Source organism: Gopherus flavomarginatus, chromosome 1 (assembly GCF_025201925.1).
Source record: "Gopherus flavomarginatus isolate rGopFla2 chromosome 1, rGopFla2.mat.asm, whole genome shotgun sequence".
NCBI classification, from domain to species: Eukaryota; Metazoa; Chordata; order Testudines; family Testudinidae; genus Gopherus; species Gopherus flavomarginatus.
This window is the reverse complement of record NC_066617.1, coordinates 379366947-379383491: the sequence shown is the minus strand read 5'-3', so window position 1 is coordinate 379383491 and position 16545 is coordinate 379366947. Positions and strand designations below refer to the sequence as shown.

Sequence of the window (16545 nt, the reverse complement as noted above, 5' to 3'; positions counted from 1 at the left end):
CGTGTCCAGCTGCCCCCCTGTCACTACCCCCGGCCCCTCTGTAATCCTCTCCAGGGGCGTGTCCAGCTGCCCCCATCACTACCCCCGGCCCCTCTGTAATCCCCTCCAGGGGCGTGTCCAGCTACCCCCGCGGCACTACACCCGGCCCCTCTGTAATCCCCTCCAGGGGCGTGTCCAGCTGCCCCCGGGTCACTACCCCCGGCCCCTCTGTAATCCCCTCCAGGGGCGTGTCCAGCTGCCCCCGCGGCACTACCCCCGGCCCCTCTGTAATCCCCTCCAGGGGTGTGTCCAGCTGCCCCCGTGTCACTACCCCCGGCCCCTCTGTAATCCCCTCCAGGGGCGTGTCCAGCTGCCCTCGCGGCACTACCCCCGGCCCCTCTGTAATCCCCTCCAGGGGCGTGTCCAGCTGCCCCCGCAGCACTACCCCCTGGAAGCTGGGCCTGGCTCACCCCTTGCTCTTCCTCCACTCTCTGCCCCCCCCCCCCCTCGGGAGCTGGGCCCAGCTCATCCATATCTCTGCCCCCCCTGCCCTCGGGAGCCAGGCCCGGCTCATCTCCCGCTCTCTGCCCCCCCGGGAGCTGGGCCTGGCTCACCTCCCGCTCTCTGCCCCCCTCCGGGAGCTGGGCCCAGCTCACCCCGTTCTCTGCCTCCCTCCGGGAGGCGGGCCCGGCTCACCCCGCTCTCTGCCCCCCCCCCCCCCGGGAGCTGGGCCCAGCTCACCCCGCTCTCTGCCCCCCTCCGGGAGCCGGGCCTGGCTCACCCCGCTCTCTCCCCCCCCCCCGGGAGCTGGGCCCAGCTCACCCTGCTCTCTGCCCCCCTCCGGGAGCTGGGCCCAGCTCACCCCGTTCTCTGCCTCCCTCCGGGAGGCGGGCCCGGCTCACCCCGCTCTCTGCCCCCCCCACCCCCGGGAGCTGGGCCCAGCTCACCCCGCTCTCTGCCCCCCTCCGGGAGCCGGGCCCGGCTCACCCCGCTCTCTCCCCCCCCCCGGGAGCTGGGCCCAGCTCACCCTGCTCTCTGCCCCCCTCCGGGAGCCGGGCCCAGCTCACCCCGCTGTCTGCCCCTCACAGGAGCCAGGCCCGGCTCACGCCCCGCTCTCTGCCTGCAGTGAAAAGCCGCAAGCCGTCCATCGGGGAGCTGATCCTGCGGCATGCCCACAGCCCGACACGGGCGCGGCAGGCGGCCCAGCTGGCATTGCAGCAGGTGCGGGAGGCGCCAGCGGGCGCGGAGAAGCAGAGCGAGGCCCTGCGGGTGAGGAACACCGTGTACTGCGCCGTCATCTTCAGCGAGTTCCTCAAGGAGCTGGCGGCCATCGCCCAGGCCCACGCCGTCACCTCGCCCTTCCTGCTGGAGCCCGAGGAGTGAGGGCACCGCCGGCGCCGGCCCCGCTGGCCGGGACTCGCCGTTTTAACCTGCCCTCGGGACACGGACCTTAATTTATTGGGGAGGAGGGGGGGCCTGCACTGCGGATAAAGGAGAGTGTCCCTCTGCCTGGCGTGTGTGTGCAGGGCCCCTGCCGCCTCTGGGCTGCCCCCCCGCTGCCCTGCCCCATGGGCTGCCTGCTGGCCCCACAACCCCCTGCCCTCTGCTCCCAGTGCCTCCATGGCCCTCTGCCCCCCCCACGCTGCCCCCCACAGCCCCTGCTGCAGGCTGCCCCCCTGTCTACTTCCACAACCCCCTGCCCAGTGGGCTGCCCCCAGTCTACCCCCATGATCCCCTGCCCTGAAAAGGGCCTGGCAGCTTAGAAAGGGGCCAAGCAGAGCGGCAGGAACATTGGGGGGCTGGCCCCTGCTGGGCAGTGGGGGGTGCTCTGTGGCCAGGCCTGGTCACCCCGGTGAAGCCTGAGGGGCGCTGGGTCACGGGCTGCAGGGCAGCCGGCTGTGCCAGGCCAAGTGGGACTGCGGGGGGCAGGGGCAGCCCCCTCCCCCTTCGTCTGCTACCTGCCATGTGCCAAGGCGCCTGGCTGGGCGCTGCGCTGCCACCTCCCCGCCGGGGGCCACGAGGGGGTGCTCAGCACTCTTGGGTTCTCGCTCTGGGCCAGCCCCCTGGGAGCCTCCGGCCCCCACCTGCTGCAGCGGGTGAACCCCCAGGCTGGGCTCCCCATGCACCCCCTGGGCCCTCCCCTGCCCTGGGGCCTGGCCTGCCCTGGGGCCTTCCCTGGCCCTCCCTTGCCCTGGCCCTCCCCTGCCCTGGGCCCTCCCCTGGGCCCTGCCCTGCCCTGGGGCCTGGCCTGCCCTGGGCCCTCCCTTGCCCTGGGCCCTGCCCTGCCATGGGCCCTGCCCTGGGCCCTCCCCTGGGCCCTGCCCTGCCCTCCCTGCCCTGGGGCCTGGCCTGCCCTGGCCCCCCCTTGCCCTGGGCCCTTCCATGCCCTGCCGTGGGGCCTGCCTGTCCTGGGCCCTGCCCTGCTCTGCCCTCCCTTGCCCTGGGCCCTTCCCTGCCCTGGGGCCTGCCCCACCCCGCCCGCCCTGGGCCCCAGGACACACGGACGCCCAGCTGGGTTCAGTGCAGACACCGTGTTTCGTGGCGGGTCGGGGCTCAGGGCCTGGGGCCCGGCTCAGCCGTCGCTGTCGGACTCGGCGCTCGGCAGCAGGGGCAGGGACATGGCGTGCCGGTCAGGGTCCCCGCGCTGGGAGCTGGCTGGCTGGGCGCGGCGCCTGGCGAACGGCCACTTCCCTGGGGGCAGAGAGGGGGCTGGCGTTGCAGGGCCCTTGGGGGTCCGTACTGCCCGAGGGCGGGCACTGGCTGGGCACGCTCCGGCCCAGAGCTGTGGGGATCCAAGCCAGGCTGCCAGTGGTACCGCGGGGCCCTGGCCGGACCCTGCTGGGGCTCGCCAAGACCCCCAGAATCCCCCGCCCCGGGCTGCCCTAATAACGCTGTGCGCTCTGCCCCCCCCCAGACCGGGCAGGGTCAGCATTTGGGGCCCGCTGGCCTATGACCCCCCGAGCAAGGAGACCCCTGGGGCTGGGCTCAGTCCAGTGCTGCTGGCCCCAGAGTGAGGGCCGAGGCTGGGGCTGGCCCTAAGCTCCCCATGGCCTCCAGTGCCCAGCCCCCCATGGCCCCCCGGTGCCCATGACCCCCCATAGCCCCCCCAGTGCCCAGCCCCCCATGGCTCCCCAGTGCCCATGACCCCCCATAGCCCCCCCAGTGCCCATGGCCCCCAGTGCCCAGCCCCCCATGGCTCCCCAGTGCCCATGACCCGTCATAGCCCCCCCAGTGCCCATGGCCCCCAGTGCCCAGCCCCCCATGGCCCTGCAGTCCCCCCCCCTCCACGGCCCCCCAGCCCCTTACCTGTCCTGGAGGCCCTGCAGAAGGGGCTCCGGCCCTGGGGGCTGCTCTTGCTCTCGGTGGGAGGGACCGGGGGCTCCAGCGCTGGCAGCTTGATCCAGGCCGCCCTGGCGGGCAGCGCGGGCCCCAGGGGTTTCTGGGGGCCCAGGAGGCCGCGGGGGCCGAGGGCGAATTTGAGGCAGCAGAAGGCAAGGGGCCGGGGCCCCGGCAGGCGCAGGGTGCGCAGGCTCTGCCCCCGCCAGACGGCCAGCGCCAGCCCCCCGCAGTAGAAGACCTCGTGCAGGAGGTAGAGGCTGCGCAGGCCGCGGAGCCAGGGCAGGTCGGGGCGCAGCGCCAGCTGGCCGGGGCGCAGCGCCAGGAAGGCCACCTTCTTGTGCACGCTGGCCAGCTGCAGCTGGATGTGGCAGGGGGCGCCCGCCACCAGGCGCGTCTCCTCGTAGTGCGCCTCGCCCTGCGCCCGGGCGCTGTATTCCCGCGTGCAGCGCGCCAGCTCCCCCGGCTCCAGCCCCTGCTGCACCAGCTGCGCCAGCGCCCCCACCGGCACCAGGGGCCGGGCCCGGCCCAGCAGCCGCGGCGCCCGGCCCGACTTCCTCACCAGCACGCTCAGCAGGTCGTAGGCCGCCGCGTCCTCCAGGAAGGGCACGGGCACCACGGCGGGGCCAAAGCGCTCCTCAACCACCTGCCGGGATGGCGCCGGTTGGAGGGGCTGGGGGCAGTGACCAGACGCAGCCCGAAGGACGAATGGATGGACCCCCCCTCGCCCGGCCCTGAGACGCGACCCCCTCTGGGGTGGGACGGGGCTGCTTCTATGGCTACCCGTTGCCCAGTGGTGAAATGTGAGTGGCTCTGTTGTAGCATGCACGGGCTGGTTACATGGGTATACCTGGCCTGGAGATTTGGCTGGCTTGGGTGGGGCACGGGGGCTGGTTATATGGGAACCCTGGCCTGGTTGGAGATGCAGCTGGCTCTGGGGTGGGGCACAGGGACTGGTTATATGGGAACCGTGGCCCAGCTGGAGATGCAGCTGGCTCTGGAGTGGGGCACGAGGCCTGGTTATATGGGGGCCCCATGCCTGGCCAGGAGATGCGGCTGGCTCTGGGGTGAGGCATTGGGGCTAGTATATGGGGACCCTATGCCCGGCCCAGAGATGCGGCTGGCTCTGGGATGGGGCACGGGGAGGTGGTTATATGGGGACCCCTGGCCCAACCCAGAGATGTGGGTTGCTCTGGGGTGGGGCATGGGGAGCTTGTTATATGGGGACCCCCGGCCCAGCCTGGAGATGTGAATGGCTCTGGGGTGGGGCACAGGGAGCTGGTTATATGGGAGCCCCATGCCTGGCCCGGAGATGCGGCTGGCTCTTGGGTGGGGCAAGGGGGCTGGTTATACGGGGACCCCTGGCCTGGCCTGGAGATGCGGCTGGCTCTGGTGGGGCATGGGGGCTGGTTACATGGGAACCCCTGGCCCAGCCCAGAGATGCAGCTGGCTCTGGGGCTCCCTTCCCAGCACCGAGCAGCCTTGGCCTGGGCTCCCCCTGGGCTGGACGTGGGGCTGGGCATGTGACCCCCCTGCCCTACGCCAGCGTTGCCCCCACCTTGTCTCTGATCAGCGCCCAGTTGGCATCGGCCTCCCCGATCTCCAGCGCTGAGGCCCCGCTGTCTGCCATGGAGGGGGGCCAGGCGTGGGGCTGTGTTGGCCCTTGTCCAGCTTGGTGTGGGGCCAGGATGTGAGGTCACAAAGCGCTGCTGGCTCCATCACCCCCTCCCCCGCCTGCCTCATGGCCACTGCCCAGGGGCGCCCCCGGGGGTGTGTCTGGGGCCCTGGGCAGGGACCTGGTGGTGGGGAGTTCCACAGGCCACTTGTGCAGCACGAGGGCAGCATGTGGTGCTGCAGCATTGGGTGTGGCCCCCACAATCTCCTGGCCCCTGTTGGGGCAGGCCTGTCGGCACAGGGTCTGCACTCCCACGGACCGGTGCAGGCAGGGTCACTGGGTCACCAGCCCACGGCTTGGGGGGCTGCAGCCGGAGCCAGGCCCTGAGCCTTCCCCGCCCCATGGCACTGCTGTGGGGGTGGAGTGCAGCAGGTTGGGGGCAGGGAGCCAGGGGGAGGGCAGTTCACAGGGGTGGGCGGCCTCAGCAGAGCATCTAACATTGCTGTGGCAGCAGCTGGAGTCTCAGTTCTGCTGCATTTGGGGTGATTTGGGGGGTTACAGCTGGGGGGGGCTGAACTGGGGTGTGGGGTGGTTCGTGGGGGTGCTTACCCCTCACAATCTGTGCCGGCCCCAGGCCCCACAGTCACGTCCCAGCTGGGGCTCCCCCGGGCGAGTCCATCGGGTACAGATGGCAGTGGTTAACCAGCCTCCCCGTGCCCCACCCCAGAGGTGGCTGCATCCCGGCACCAGGCCAGGGGTCTGTGTCTAACCAGCCCTCCTACGCCCCGCCCCAGAGGTGGCTGCATCCCGGCGCCAGGCGAGGGGTTTGTGTCTAACCAGTCCCCCCGTGCCCTGCCCCAGAGGTGGCTGCATCCCGGTGCCAGGTGAGGGGTCTGTGTCTAACCAGCCCCCCTGTGCCCCGCCCCAGAGGTGGCTGCATCCCGGCGCCAGGCCAGGGGTCTGTGTCTAACCAGCCCTCCCGCGCCCCGCCTCAGAGGTGGCTGCATCCCGGTGCCAGGCAAGGGGTCCGTATCTAACCAGCCCTCCGCGCCCCACCCCAGAGGTGGCTGCATCCCGGCGCCAGGTGAGGGGTCTGTGTCTAACCAGCCCCCCTGTGCCCCGCCCCAGAAGTGGCTGCATCCCGGCGCCAGGCGAGGGGTCTGTGTCTAACCAGTCCCCCCGTGCCCCGCCCCAGAGGTGGCTGCATCCCGGCGCCAGGCGAGGGGTCTGTGTCTAACCAGTCCCCCCGTGCCCCGCCCCAGAGGTGGCTGTATCCCGGCGCCAGGCCAGGGGTCTGTGTCGCCCCAGAGGTGGCTGCCCTGCCCTGGCAGTTCAAGGCCCATTTCCAGCAGGTGAAGCTGGTTGGTGGCACTGGGTGGGGGCTCCCCCCAGGGGCTGGCAGGGGCTGGGTGCAGAGGATGCAGTTTGGGCAGTCGGGCTCCCCTGGCGCTGCCAACACGCAACGTGGGAGGCCCTGAGCCTGGCGCCAGCCTGGGGCGCTGCCCGCGGGGAGCTGGCTGGGCCCGGTGAGGGGCTGCTGGAGCAGGTGGCCGGGGGGGGGCTCAGGCCCAGGATCCCGGGCCAGCGCCTGGAGCCTGGCCAGGAGCCCCCCGCCCAGCTCACGGGACCCCTCTGTGGGGCAGCACCAGGTGTGAACGGGGCCTGGGGCGGTGATGGGACAGAGTGAGCGGGACTGAGAGCCCGGGCCCAGTGGGGAGCCTGCCCCCCCCTTGCAGACTGGTCCTGGGGCTTCCCCCTGCCCCCCGCAGCCTGGTCCTGGGGCTCTGTCCCCCTGCAGCCTGGTCCTGGGGCTCTGTCCCCCTGCCCCCCGCAGCCTGATCCTGGGGCTCAGCCCCCCTGCAGCCTGGTCCTGGGGCTCTGTCCCCCTGCCCCCCGCAGCCTGATCCTGGGGCTCAGCCCCCCTGCAGCCTGGTCCTGGGGCTCTGTCCCCCTGCCCCCAGCAGCCTGATCCTGGGGCTCAGCCCCCCTGCAGCCTGGTCCTGGGGCTCTGTCCCCCTGCCCCCCGCAGCCTGATCCTGGGGCTCAGCCCCCCTGCAGCCTGGTCCTGGGGCTCTGTCCCCCTGCCCCCAGCAGCCTGATCCTGGGGCTCAGCCCCCCTGCAGCCTGGTCCTGGGGCTCTGTCCCCCTGCCCCCCGCAGCCTGATCCTGGGGCTCCCCCCCCGCAGCCTGATCCTGGGGCTCAGCCCCCCTCCGCCCCCCGCAGCCTGGTCCTGGGGCTTTGTCCCCTCCCCCCACAGCCTGGTACTGGGGCTCCCCCAGCAGCCTGGTGCTGGGGCTCCATTCCCCATCCCCGCAGCCTGCTCCTGGGGCTCTGCCCCCCTCCCCCCACAGCCTGGTCCTGGGGCTTCATTACCCCCACCTTGCAGCCTGATCCTGGGGTCCCCCACCCCCCAGCCTGCTCCTGGGCCTCTGCCCCCCCTCCCCCCACAGCCTGGTCCTGGGGCTCCATTACCCCCACCTTGCAGCCTGATCCTGGGGTCCCCCACCCCCCAGCCTGGTCCTGGGCCTCTGCCCCCCTCCCCCCACAGCCTGGTCCTGGGGCTCCATTACCCCCACCTTGCAGCCTGATCCTGGGGTCCCCCACCCCCCAGCCTGGTCCTGGGGTTCTGCCTCCCTCCCCCCACAGCCTGGTCCTGGGGCTCCATTACCCCCACCTTGCAGCCTGATCCTGGGGTCCCCCACCCCCCAGCCTGGTCCTGGGGTTCTGCCCCCCTCCCTCCATAGTCTGGTCCTGGGGCTCTGCCCCTTCCCCCCCCCAGCCTGGTCCTGGGGCTTCATTCCTCCCCCCCCCACCCCCACAGCCTGGTCCTGGAGCTCCTCCCCCCCATTCGCAACCTGGTCCTGGGGCTCTGCCCCTGTGCCCCCGTGTGCAACCCCCCCACTCCTCCATGTGCAACCGGCCCCTGCCCCCAGAGTGCAACCACTCCCCCCCCAGCGCGCTGCCGGCCCTCATGTGAATTCCAACCCCCCACCCCAATCCCAGCCCCTCCCTGCCATGCAAACAGCTGCCCCCCAAGTGTGCCCAGCGGCCCCCGCTGGCGAACATCTGGGCGAGCGCCCTGCCGTGGCGCCGGGCCCAGCAGACAAGCATCAGCCAGCAAGCGGTGGGGGGTGGCCAGCAGCTGGGCGACGGTGGAGCTGCCCCCCCACCTGCCACTCGCTGGCCCCCAGGGCACCACCAGCATCCACCACATCCACCAGCAGCAGCACGGCCCTGGGGAGACACAGGGGGTCAGAGGGGCGAGGGGAGGGCTCACGGGGCAGCCCCCCCAACACCCCAGGAGAGGCTCTACCCCTCCTGATGATACAGCTCCCGTCCAGTCCCCTGGCCTGCAGCTGGGCCTCTTCCTCTTCAGCGCAGGGCTGGGGGCCCGTCCCCTCTGGAGAGAGGGTGCTGCGTGGGCTCGGGGTGGGGGTACCGTGGGGCTGGGGTGCTGGGGGGCGCATGGGAGGTACTGAGCTGGAGGGAAGTTCCTGTAGGGGGCGACTCTAGAGGGGGCAGCATCGAGGGGGCGCAGAAGATGGTTCCACCCCCAGCGCAGAGCCTGGGCAGGCCCACGGGGGGCATTACCGGGTGGCTGGGGCCGGCGGGTTGCCCAGGCTGAGAGGGGCCTTGGGTGGAGGGAAAGCCCCCACTGCACTGGGGGCACAGGGGATGGGGGGGCACCAGGGGGCATGGGGTGCAGGGGGGCACCGGGGGACAAAGGGAGCAGGGTGGGGGCGCTGGGGGCACAGACTGCAGGGTGGGGGCACAGGGCAGGGGCACTGGGGGGCACACGGTGCAGGATGGGGGCACTGGGGGGCACACGGTGCAGGATGGGGGCACAGGGTCGGGGTGCTGGGTGCACAGGGCGCAGGGTGGGGACACGGCAGGGGCACTGGGGGGCACAGGGCACAGGGTGGGGACACAGGGCGCAGGATGGGGGCACTGGGGGGCACGGGGCACAGGATGGGGGTGCCAGGGGAACAGGGTGCAGGATGGGGGTGCCTGGGGGCACAGGGCACAGGCTGAGAGGCACAGGGTGGGGGCGGTGGGGGCACCGGACGCAGGGTGCGGCTGCTTGGGGTCCAGGGTGCGGGCACCGGAAGGCACAGGGTGGGGCTCTTGGGGGCACAGGGTGGGGGCACCGGGGTTGAACAGTGCACAGGCTTGGGGTGCTGAGTGCAGGGTGAGGGTGCCAGGGGACACAGGGCACAGGGTGGGTGCACTGGGGGGCACAGGATGCAGGTTGGGGATGCTGGGGGCACTGGGCGCAGGATGGGGGTGCTGGGGCCACAGGGCGCAGGATGGGGGTGTTGGGGGTGCAGAGTGGGGGCGCTGAGGGCACAGGGCGGGGGTGCTGGGGGTGCAGAATGGGGGCACCCGGGGGGCACAGGGCACAGGCTGGGGGTGCAGAGTGGGGGCACCAGGGGGCACAGGGCGAAGGCTGGGGGTACTGGGGCCGCAGAGTGGGGGCACCGGAGGAGCACAGGGCATAGGCTAGGGGCAAAGGGCGCAGGGTGACGGTGCTGGGGGTGCAGAGTGGGGGGGCTAGGGGCACAAGGCACAGGGTGGGTGCTCTGGGGGGCACAGGGCACAGGGTGGGGGCATGGGGCAGGCTGAGGGCGCTGGGGCCACAGGTCGCAGGCTGGGGGTGCTGGGGGTGCAGAGTGGGTGCTCTGGGGGGCACAGGGTGGGGGTGCTGGGGGAGCAGAATGGGGGCGCCGGGGGTTACAGGGCACAGGCTGGAGGCGCCGGGGGGCACAGGGCACAGGCTGGAGGCACAGGGCGCAGGGTGCTGGGGGCACAGAGTGGGGCCCCGGGGGGGTGCAGGGCGCAGGCTGGGGGTGCTAGGGGGTACAGGCTGGGGGCACAGGGCGCAAGGTGCTGGGGGGGCAGAGTGGGGCCACCGGGGAGTGCAGGGCGCAGGCTGGGGGTGCTGGGGGGCACAGGCTGGGGGCACAGGGCACAGGGTGGGGGCACAGGGCGCAGGCTGGGGGTGCTGGGGCCGCAGAGTGGGGGCGCTGGGGGTGCAGGGCACAGGCTGGGGGCACAGAGTGCGAGTTCTGGGGGTGCAGGATGAGGGCACCGGGGGGCACAGGGCACAGGCTGAGGGTGCTGGGGGGCACAGGGTGCAGGCTGGGGGTGCTGGGGGGCACAGGGTGGGGGCGCTAGGGGGCACAGGACGCAGGGTGGGAATGCTGGGGTCACTGGGCGCAGGGTGGGGGCGCTGGGGGGCGCAGGGTGGGGGCACGGGGCGCAGGATGGGGGCGCTGGGGGGCACAGGGCGCAGACCGGGGGCATTGGTGCAGGGTGGGGGGGCTGGGGGGCACAGAGCACAGGCTGGGGGCACAGGGCGCAGGATGGGGGCGCTCGGGGGCACAGGGCGCAGGGTGAGAGTTCTGGGGGTGCAGAGTGGGGGGGCTGGGGGCACAGGGCGCAGGCTGGGGGCACCGGGGGGCACAGGGCACATGCCGGGGGCACGGGGGGCAGGATGGGGGTGCCAGGGGGCACAGGGCACAAGCTGTGGGCACGGGCGCAGGATGGGGGCCCCGGGGGGCACAGGGAGCAGGGTGGGGGTGCTGGGGCACACAGGGTGCAGGCTGGGGGTGCTGGGGGTGCAGAATGGGGGCAACCGGGGGGCACAGGGCACAGGCTGGGGGTGCAGAGTGGGGGCACCAGGGGGCACAGGGTGAAGGCTGGGGGTACTGGGGGCGCAGAGTGGGGGCACCGGAGGGGCACAGGGCATAGGCTAGGGGCAAAGGGCACAGGGTGAGGGTGCTGGGGCTGCAGAGTGGGGGGGCTAGGGGCACAGGGCACAGGGTGGGTGCTCTGGGGGGCACAGGGCACAGGGTGGGGGCACAGGGGGCAGGCTGGGGGTGCTGGGGGTGCAGAGTGGGTGCTCTGGGGGGCACAGGGTGGGGGTGCTGGGGGAGCAGAATGGGGGCGCTGGGGGGCACAGGGCGCAGGCTGGAGGCACAGGGCGCAGGGTGCTGGGGGCGCAGAGTGGGGCCACCGGGGGGTGCAGGGCGCAGGCTGGGGGTGCTGGGGGGCACAGGGCACAGGGTGGGGGCACAGGGCGCAGGCTGGGGGTGCTGGGGCTGCAGAGTGGGGGCGCTGGGGGTGCAGGGCACAGGCTGGGGGCACAGAATGCGAGTGCTGGGGGTGCAGGATGGGGGCGCCGGGGGCACAGGGCACAGGCCGAGGGTGCCGGGGGGCACAGGGCGCAGGCTGGGGGTGCTGGGGGCACAGGGTGGGGGCGCTAGGGGGCACAGGATGCAGGGTGGGAATGCTGGGGGCACTGACCGTAGGGTGAGGGCGCTGGGGGCACAGGGCGCAGGGTGGGGGCACGGGGCATAGGGTGGGGGTGCTGGGGGGCACAGAGCACAGGCTGGGGGCACAGGGCGCAGGATGGGGGCGCTGGGGGGCACAGGGCGCAGAGTGAGAGTTCTGGGGGTGCAGAGTGGGGGGGCTGGGGGCACAGGGCGCAGGCTGGGGGCACCGGGGGGCACAGGGCACAGGCTGGGGGCACGGGGGGCAGGATGGGGGTGCCAGGGGGCACAGGGCACAGGCTGTGGGCACGGGGCGCAGGGTGGGGGTGCTGGGGCACACAGGGCACAGGCCAGGGCCACAGAGTGCAGGGTAGGGGCGCCGGGGGTGCACAGGGCGCAGGCCGGATGCAGGATGGGAATGCTGGGGGCACTGGTCAAAGGGTGGGAGCGCCGGGGGGCACAGGGCACAGGCCAGGGGCACAGGGCGCAGGGTAGGGGCGCTGGGGGCACAGAATGGGGGTGCTGGGGGCACAGGGCGCAGGGTGAGAGTTCTGGGGGTGCAGAGTGGGGGGGCTGGGGGCACAGGGCGCAGGCTGGGGGCACCGGGGGGCACAGGGCACAGGCCGGGGGCACGGGGGACAGGATGGGGGTGCCAGGGGGCACAGGGCACAGGCTGTAGGTATGGGGCACAGGGTGGGGGCGCCGGGGCGCACCGGGCACAGGCCAGGGGCACAGGACGCAGGATGGGAATGCTGGGGGCACTGGTCAAAGGGTGGGAGCGCCGGGGGGGGCACAGGGCACAGGGCGAGGGTTCTGGGGGTGCAGAGTGGGGGTGCCGGGGGGCACAGGGCACAGGCCAGGGGCACAGGGCGCAGGCTGGGGTCACCGGGGGGCATAAGGCACAGGCCGGGGGTGCTGAGGGGCACAGGGCAGAGGCCGGGGGCACAGGGCGCAGGGTGGGGGAGCCGGGGGTGCAGAGTGGGGGTGCCAGGGGGCACAGGGCGCAGGGTGAGGGTGCTGGGGGTGCAGAGTGGGGGGGCTGGGGGCTCAGGGCACGGGCTGGGGGCACCAGGGGGCACAGGGCACACAGTGGGGGAGCCGGGGGTGCAGAGTGGGGGTGCCAGGGGGTACAGGGCGCAGGGTGAGGCTGCTGGGGGTGCAGAGTGGGGGGGCTGGGGGCACAGGGCACAGGCTGGGGGCACCAGGGGGCACAGGGCACAGGCCAGGGGCACAAGGGCAGGGTGATGGCACAGGGTGGGAGCGCCGGGGGGCAGAGGGCACAGACCAGGGGCACAGGCCAGGGGCACAGGGTGGGTGTTCTGGGGGGCACAGGGCGCAGGGTGGGGGCACCCGGGGGGCATAGGGAGCAGGGTGGGGGAGACAGAGGCGCAGAGTGGGGGTGCCAGGGGGCACAGGGGGCAGGGTGAGGGTGCTAGGGGTGCAGAGTGGGGGGGCTGGGGGTACAGGACACAGGCTGGGGGCGCCAGGGGGCACAGGGCACAGGCCAGGGGCACAAGGGCAGGGTGAGGGCACAGGGTGGGAGCGCCGAGGGGCACAGGGCACAGACCAGGGGCACAGGCCAGGGGCACAGGGCGGGTGTTCTGGGGGGCGCAGGGTGAGGGCACACGGGGGGCATAGGGAGCAGGGTGGGGGAGACGGGCGCAGAGTGGGGGTGCCAGGGGGCACAGGGGGCAGGGTGAGGGTGCTAGGGGTGCAGAGTGGGGGGGCTGGGGGCACAGGGCACAGGCTGGGGGCACAGGGCACAAGGTGGGAGTGCCGGGGGGCACAGGGCACAGGCCAGGGGCACAAGCCAGGGGCACAGGGCGGGTGCTCTGGGGGGCACAGGGCACAGGGTGGGGGCGCCAGAGGGTGCAGATGAGGGCGCCAGGGGGCACAGGGCGCAGGGTGGGGACGCCAAGGGGTGCAGAATGGAGGCGCCGGGGGGCACAGGGTGCAGGGTGGGGGCACAGGGTGGGAGTGCCGGGGGGCACAGGGCACAGGCCAGGGGCACAGGCCAGGGGCACAGGGCGGGTGCTCTGGGGGGCACAGGGCACAGGGTGGCGCCAGGTGGTGCAGAATGGGGGCGCCCGGGTGGCACAGGGCTCAGGGTGGGGACGCCAGGGGGTACAGATGGAGGCGCCAGGGGGCACAGGGCGCAGGGTGGGGACGCCAGGGGGTGCAGAATGGGGGCGCCCGGGTGGCACAGGGCGCAGGGTGGGGACGCCAGGGGGTGCAGAATGGGGGTGCCGGGGGGCACAGGGCACAGGGTGGGGACGCCAGGGGGTGCAGAATGGAGGCGCCAGGGGGCACAGGGCGCAGGGTGGGGACGCCAGGGGGCACAGGGCGCAGGATGGGGGCACAGGGCACAGGGTGGGGGCACCGGGGGGCACAGGGTGCAGGGTGGGAGTGCCGGGGGGCACAGGGCACAGGCCAGGGGCACAGGCCAGAGGCACAGGGTGGGTGCTCTGGGGGGCACAGGGCACAGGGTGGGGGAGCCAGGGGTTGCAGAATGGGGGCGCCGGGGGGCACAGGGTGCAGGGTGGGGGCGCCAGGGGGCACAGGGCACAGGCCAGTGGCACAGGGTGCAGGGTGGGGGCGCCGGGGGGCACAGGGCGCAGGATGGGGGCACAGGGCACAGGGTGGGGGCGCCGGGGGGCACAGGGTGCAGGGTGGGAGTGCCGGGGGGCACAGGGCACAGGCCAGGGGCACAGGCCAGAGGCACAGGGTGGGTGCTCTGGGGGGCACAGGGCACAGGGTGGGGGAGCCAGGGGTTGCAGAATGGGGGCGCCGGGGGGCACAGGGTGCAGGGTGGGGATGCCAGGGGGTGCAGATGGAGGCGCCGGGGGGCACAGGGCGCAGGGTGGGGGTGCCGGGGGGTGCAGAATGGGGGCACCGGGGGGCACAGGGCGCAGAGTGGGGGTGCCGGGGGCTCTCACCTCTTGAAGGCCTGGTCAGGGTGTCGCTCGCACTGGGCGGGCTCTGGGCTGGGGCCATACCCGGGAAGTGGGGGGCACCGCCCCATCCAGCGCACTAGGCCCCAGAGGACGTGGTGTGGGGACAGTGTGGCTGTGTCGTGGGCCTGGCAGAAGTGCCAGCCCAGTGCCCGGGCGCCCAGCCCTGCCTGCTGGCCCTGCTCCGACGTGGGGCACAGCAGCTCGGGGCACGGCGCCGTGTTCCCGCAGCCAGGCCCCCCGTGAGCAGCAGCCCCCCCGCCCCAGCCCCCGCAGCGCCCATGCCCAGCTGGACAAGGGTTTGCCCCGCAGCCGGCTCCCTGCCCCCTCCATGCTGGGCTGGGGGGATGCTGGGCCTCAGCCAGCCTGCGGGGGGGGCTGCACCGGACCCCCTGCCCCGGGCCGGGCACCAGATCGCTCCGCGGGGGGGCAGCATGGCCGGGCATGGGGAGCCCTGGGGACAGAGAGACAAGAGTTCAGCTGGCAACGCCCCGGCTGCCCGTCTGTGCCCCTGCCCGTGCCCCGCCCGGCCACAGTCCCCCATAGCCCCACATCCACACCCCACAGCCACTCCATCCATCCCCCGTCCGGCCACGGCCCCACACCCATCCCCCGCCCTGCCACGGTCCCCCATAGCCCCACATCCACACCCCACAGCCACTCCATCCATCCCCCGCCCGGCCACGGCCCCACGCCCATCCCCCGCCCTGCCACGGTCCCCCATAGCCCCACATCCACACCCCACAGCCACTCCATCCATCCCCCGCCCGGCCACGGCCCCACGCCCATCCCCCACCCTGCCATGGTCCACCATAGCCCCACATCCACACCCCACAGCCACTCCATCCATCCCCCGCCTGGCCACGGCCCCACGCCCATCCCCCACCCTGCCATGGTCCACCATAGCCCCACATCCACACCCCACAGCCACTCCATCCATCCCCCGCCTGGCCACGGCCCCACACCCATCCCCCGCCCTGTCACGGTCCCCCATAGCCCCACATCCACACCCCACAGCCACTCCATCCATCCCCCGCCCGGCCACAGCCCCACGCCCATCCCCCGCCCTGCCACGGTCCACCATAGCCCCACATCCACACCCCACAGCCACTCCATCCATCCCCCGCCTGGCCACGGCCCCACGCCCATCCCCCACCCTGCCATGGTCCACCATAGCCCCACATCCACACCCCACAGCCACTCCATCCATCCCCCGCCTGGCCACGGCCCCACGCCCATCCCCCACCCTGCCATGGTCCACCATAGCCCCACGTCCGCCCACGTCCACCACATCCATCCCCCAACACACCACAGTCACCCACGGCCCCACATCCACCCCCCACGTCCACCCTGTCCATCCCCCGACCCACCAGGGTCCCCCATAGCCCCACTTCCACCCCCCACGTCCACTCCGTCCATCCCCCGACCCACCAGGGTCCCCCATGGCCCCACATCCACCCCCCACGTCCACCCTGTCCATCCTCCGACCCACCACACTCCCCCACAGCCCCATGTCTGTCCACGTCCACCTCGTCCATCCCCCAGCCCACCACAGTCACCCACGGCCCCACATCCACACCCCACATCCACCCCGTCAATCCCCCGACCCGCCACAGTTCCCAACAGCCCAATATCCAACAACCACGGCTGCCCACATCCACCCCGTCCATCCCCCAGCCCACCACGGCCCCACATCCACCCCCCACGTCCACACCTTCCATCCCCTGACCCACCATTGTCTCCCACAGCCCCACCTCCCTGTCCACGGCTGCTCACGTCCACCCATCCATCCCCCGACCCACCACAGACCCACCTCCAAATCCCACGTCCACCTCGTCCAACCCCTGACCCACCACGGTCCCCCAGAGCTCCACATCCACACACCATGGCCACCCACATCCACTCCATCCATCCACCAACCCACCACGGCCCCACATCCACCCCCCAAGTTCACCCCTTCGATCCCCCAATCCACCATGGTCCCACACGACCCCACCTCCACCCCCCATGGCTGCCCACATCCACCCTGTCCATCCCCCGACCCACCACGGTCCCCCACAGCCCCACCTCCCTCTCCACGGCTGCCCACGTCCACCCCATCCATCCCCCGACCCACCACAATCCCCCACGACCCCACATCCAACCCCATATCCGCCCACGTCCACTCCATCCATCCCCCAAGCCACCACAGTCCCCCACAGCCCCACATTCACCCCCTACATCCGCCCACATCCACCTCATCCATCCCCCGACCCACCAGGGTCCCTGTGACGATGCGGTTCTGGCGGGACCCAACTGAGAGTGCATAACTGTCTGGATAACCGTACTCAGAGAGTAGTTATTAATGGCTCCCAATCCTGCTGGAAAGGTATAACAAGTGGGGTTCCGCAG

The 16545-nt window shown here is 72.8% G+C and overlaps 2 protein-coding genes across 2 annotated transcripts in view; one reads left to right on the top strand and one right to left on the bottom strand.

Annotated features, from left to right (window-relative positions):
* The window catches only part of FHIP1B (FHF complex subunit HOOK interacting protein 1B), a 58896-nt gene extending 57409 nt beyond the window's left edge, over positions 1-1487 (top strand). Inside the window, exon 13 of the mRNA XM_050949696.1 lies at positions 1106-1487. Coding sequence (XP_050805653.1) covers positions 1106-1362 — 257 coding nt within the window. The 3' untranslated portion in view covers positions 1363-1487. The remainder of the gene's footprint in view (positions 1-1105) is intronic.
* Positions 1488-2551: 1064 nt separating this feature from the next.
* C1H11orf42 (chromosome 1 C11orf42 homolog) lies at positions 2552-5319 on the bottom strand. Its single transcript, XM_050921978.1, has 3 exons — positions 4874-5319; positions 3286-3961; positions 2552-2670 (listed from the first exon to the last, which is right to left on the bottom strand). The coding sequence occupies exons 1-3, from the start codon at positions 4943-4945 to the stop codon at positions 2552-2554; spliced, it is 867 nt and encodes a 288-aa protein (XP_050777935.1). The 5' UTR covers positions 4946-5319.
* Positions 5320-16545: the final 11226 nt, after the last annotated feature.

Coding starts and splice junctions, on each gene's coding strand:
- C1H11orf42 (XM_050921978.1), bottom strand. CDS start 4,945: ATGGCAGACAGCGGGGCCTCAGCGCTGGAGATCGGGGAGGCCGATGCC. Junction 3,962..4,873: donor GGGCGCTGATCAGAGACAAG/GTGGGGGCAACG, acceptor CCATCCCGGCAG/GTGGTTGAGGAGCGCTTTGG. Junction 2,671..3,285: donor CTGCAGGGCCTCCAGGACAG/GTAAGGGGCTGG, acceptor CTCTGCCCCCAG/GGAAGTGGCCGTTCGCCAGG.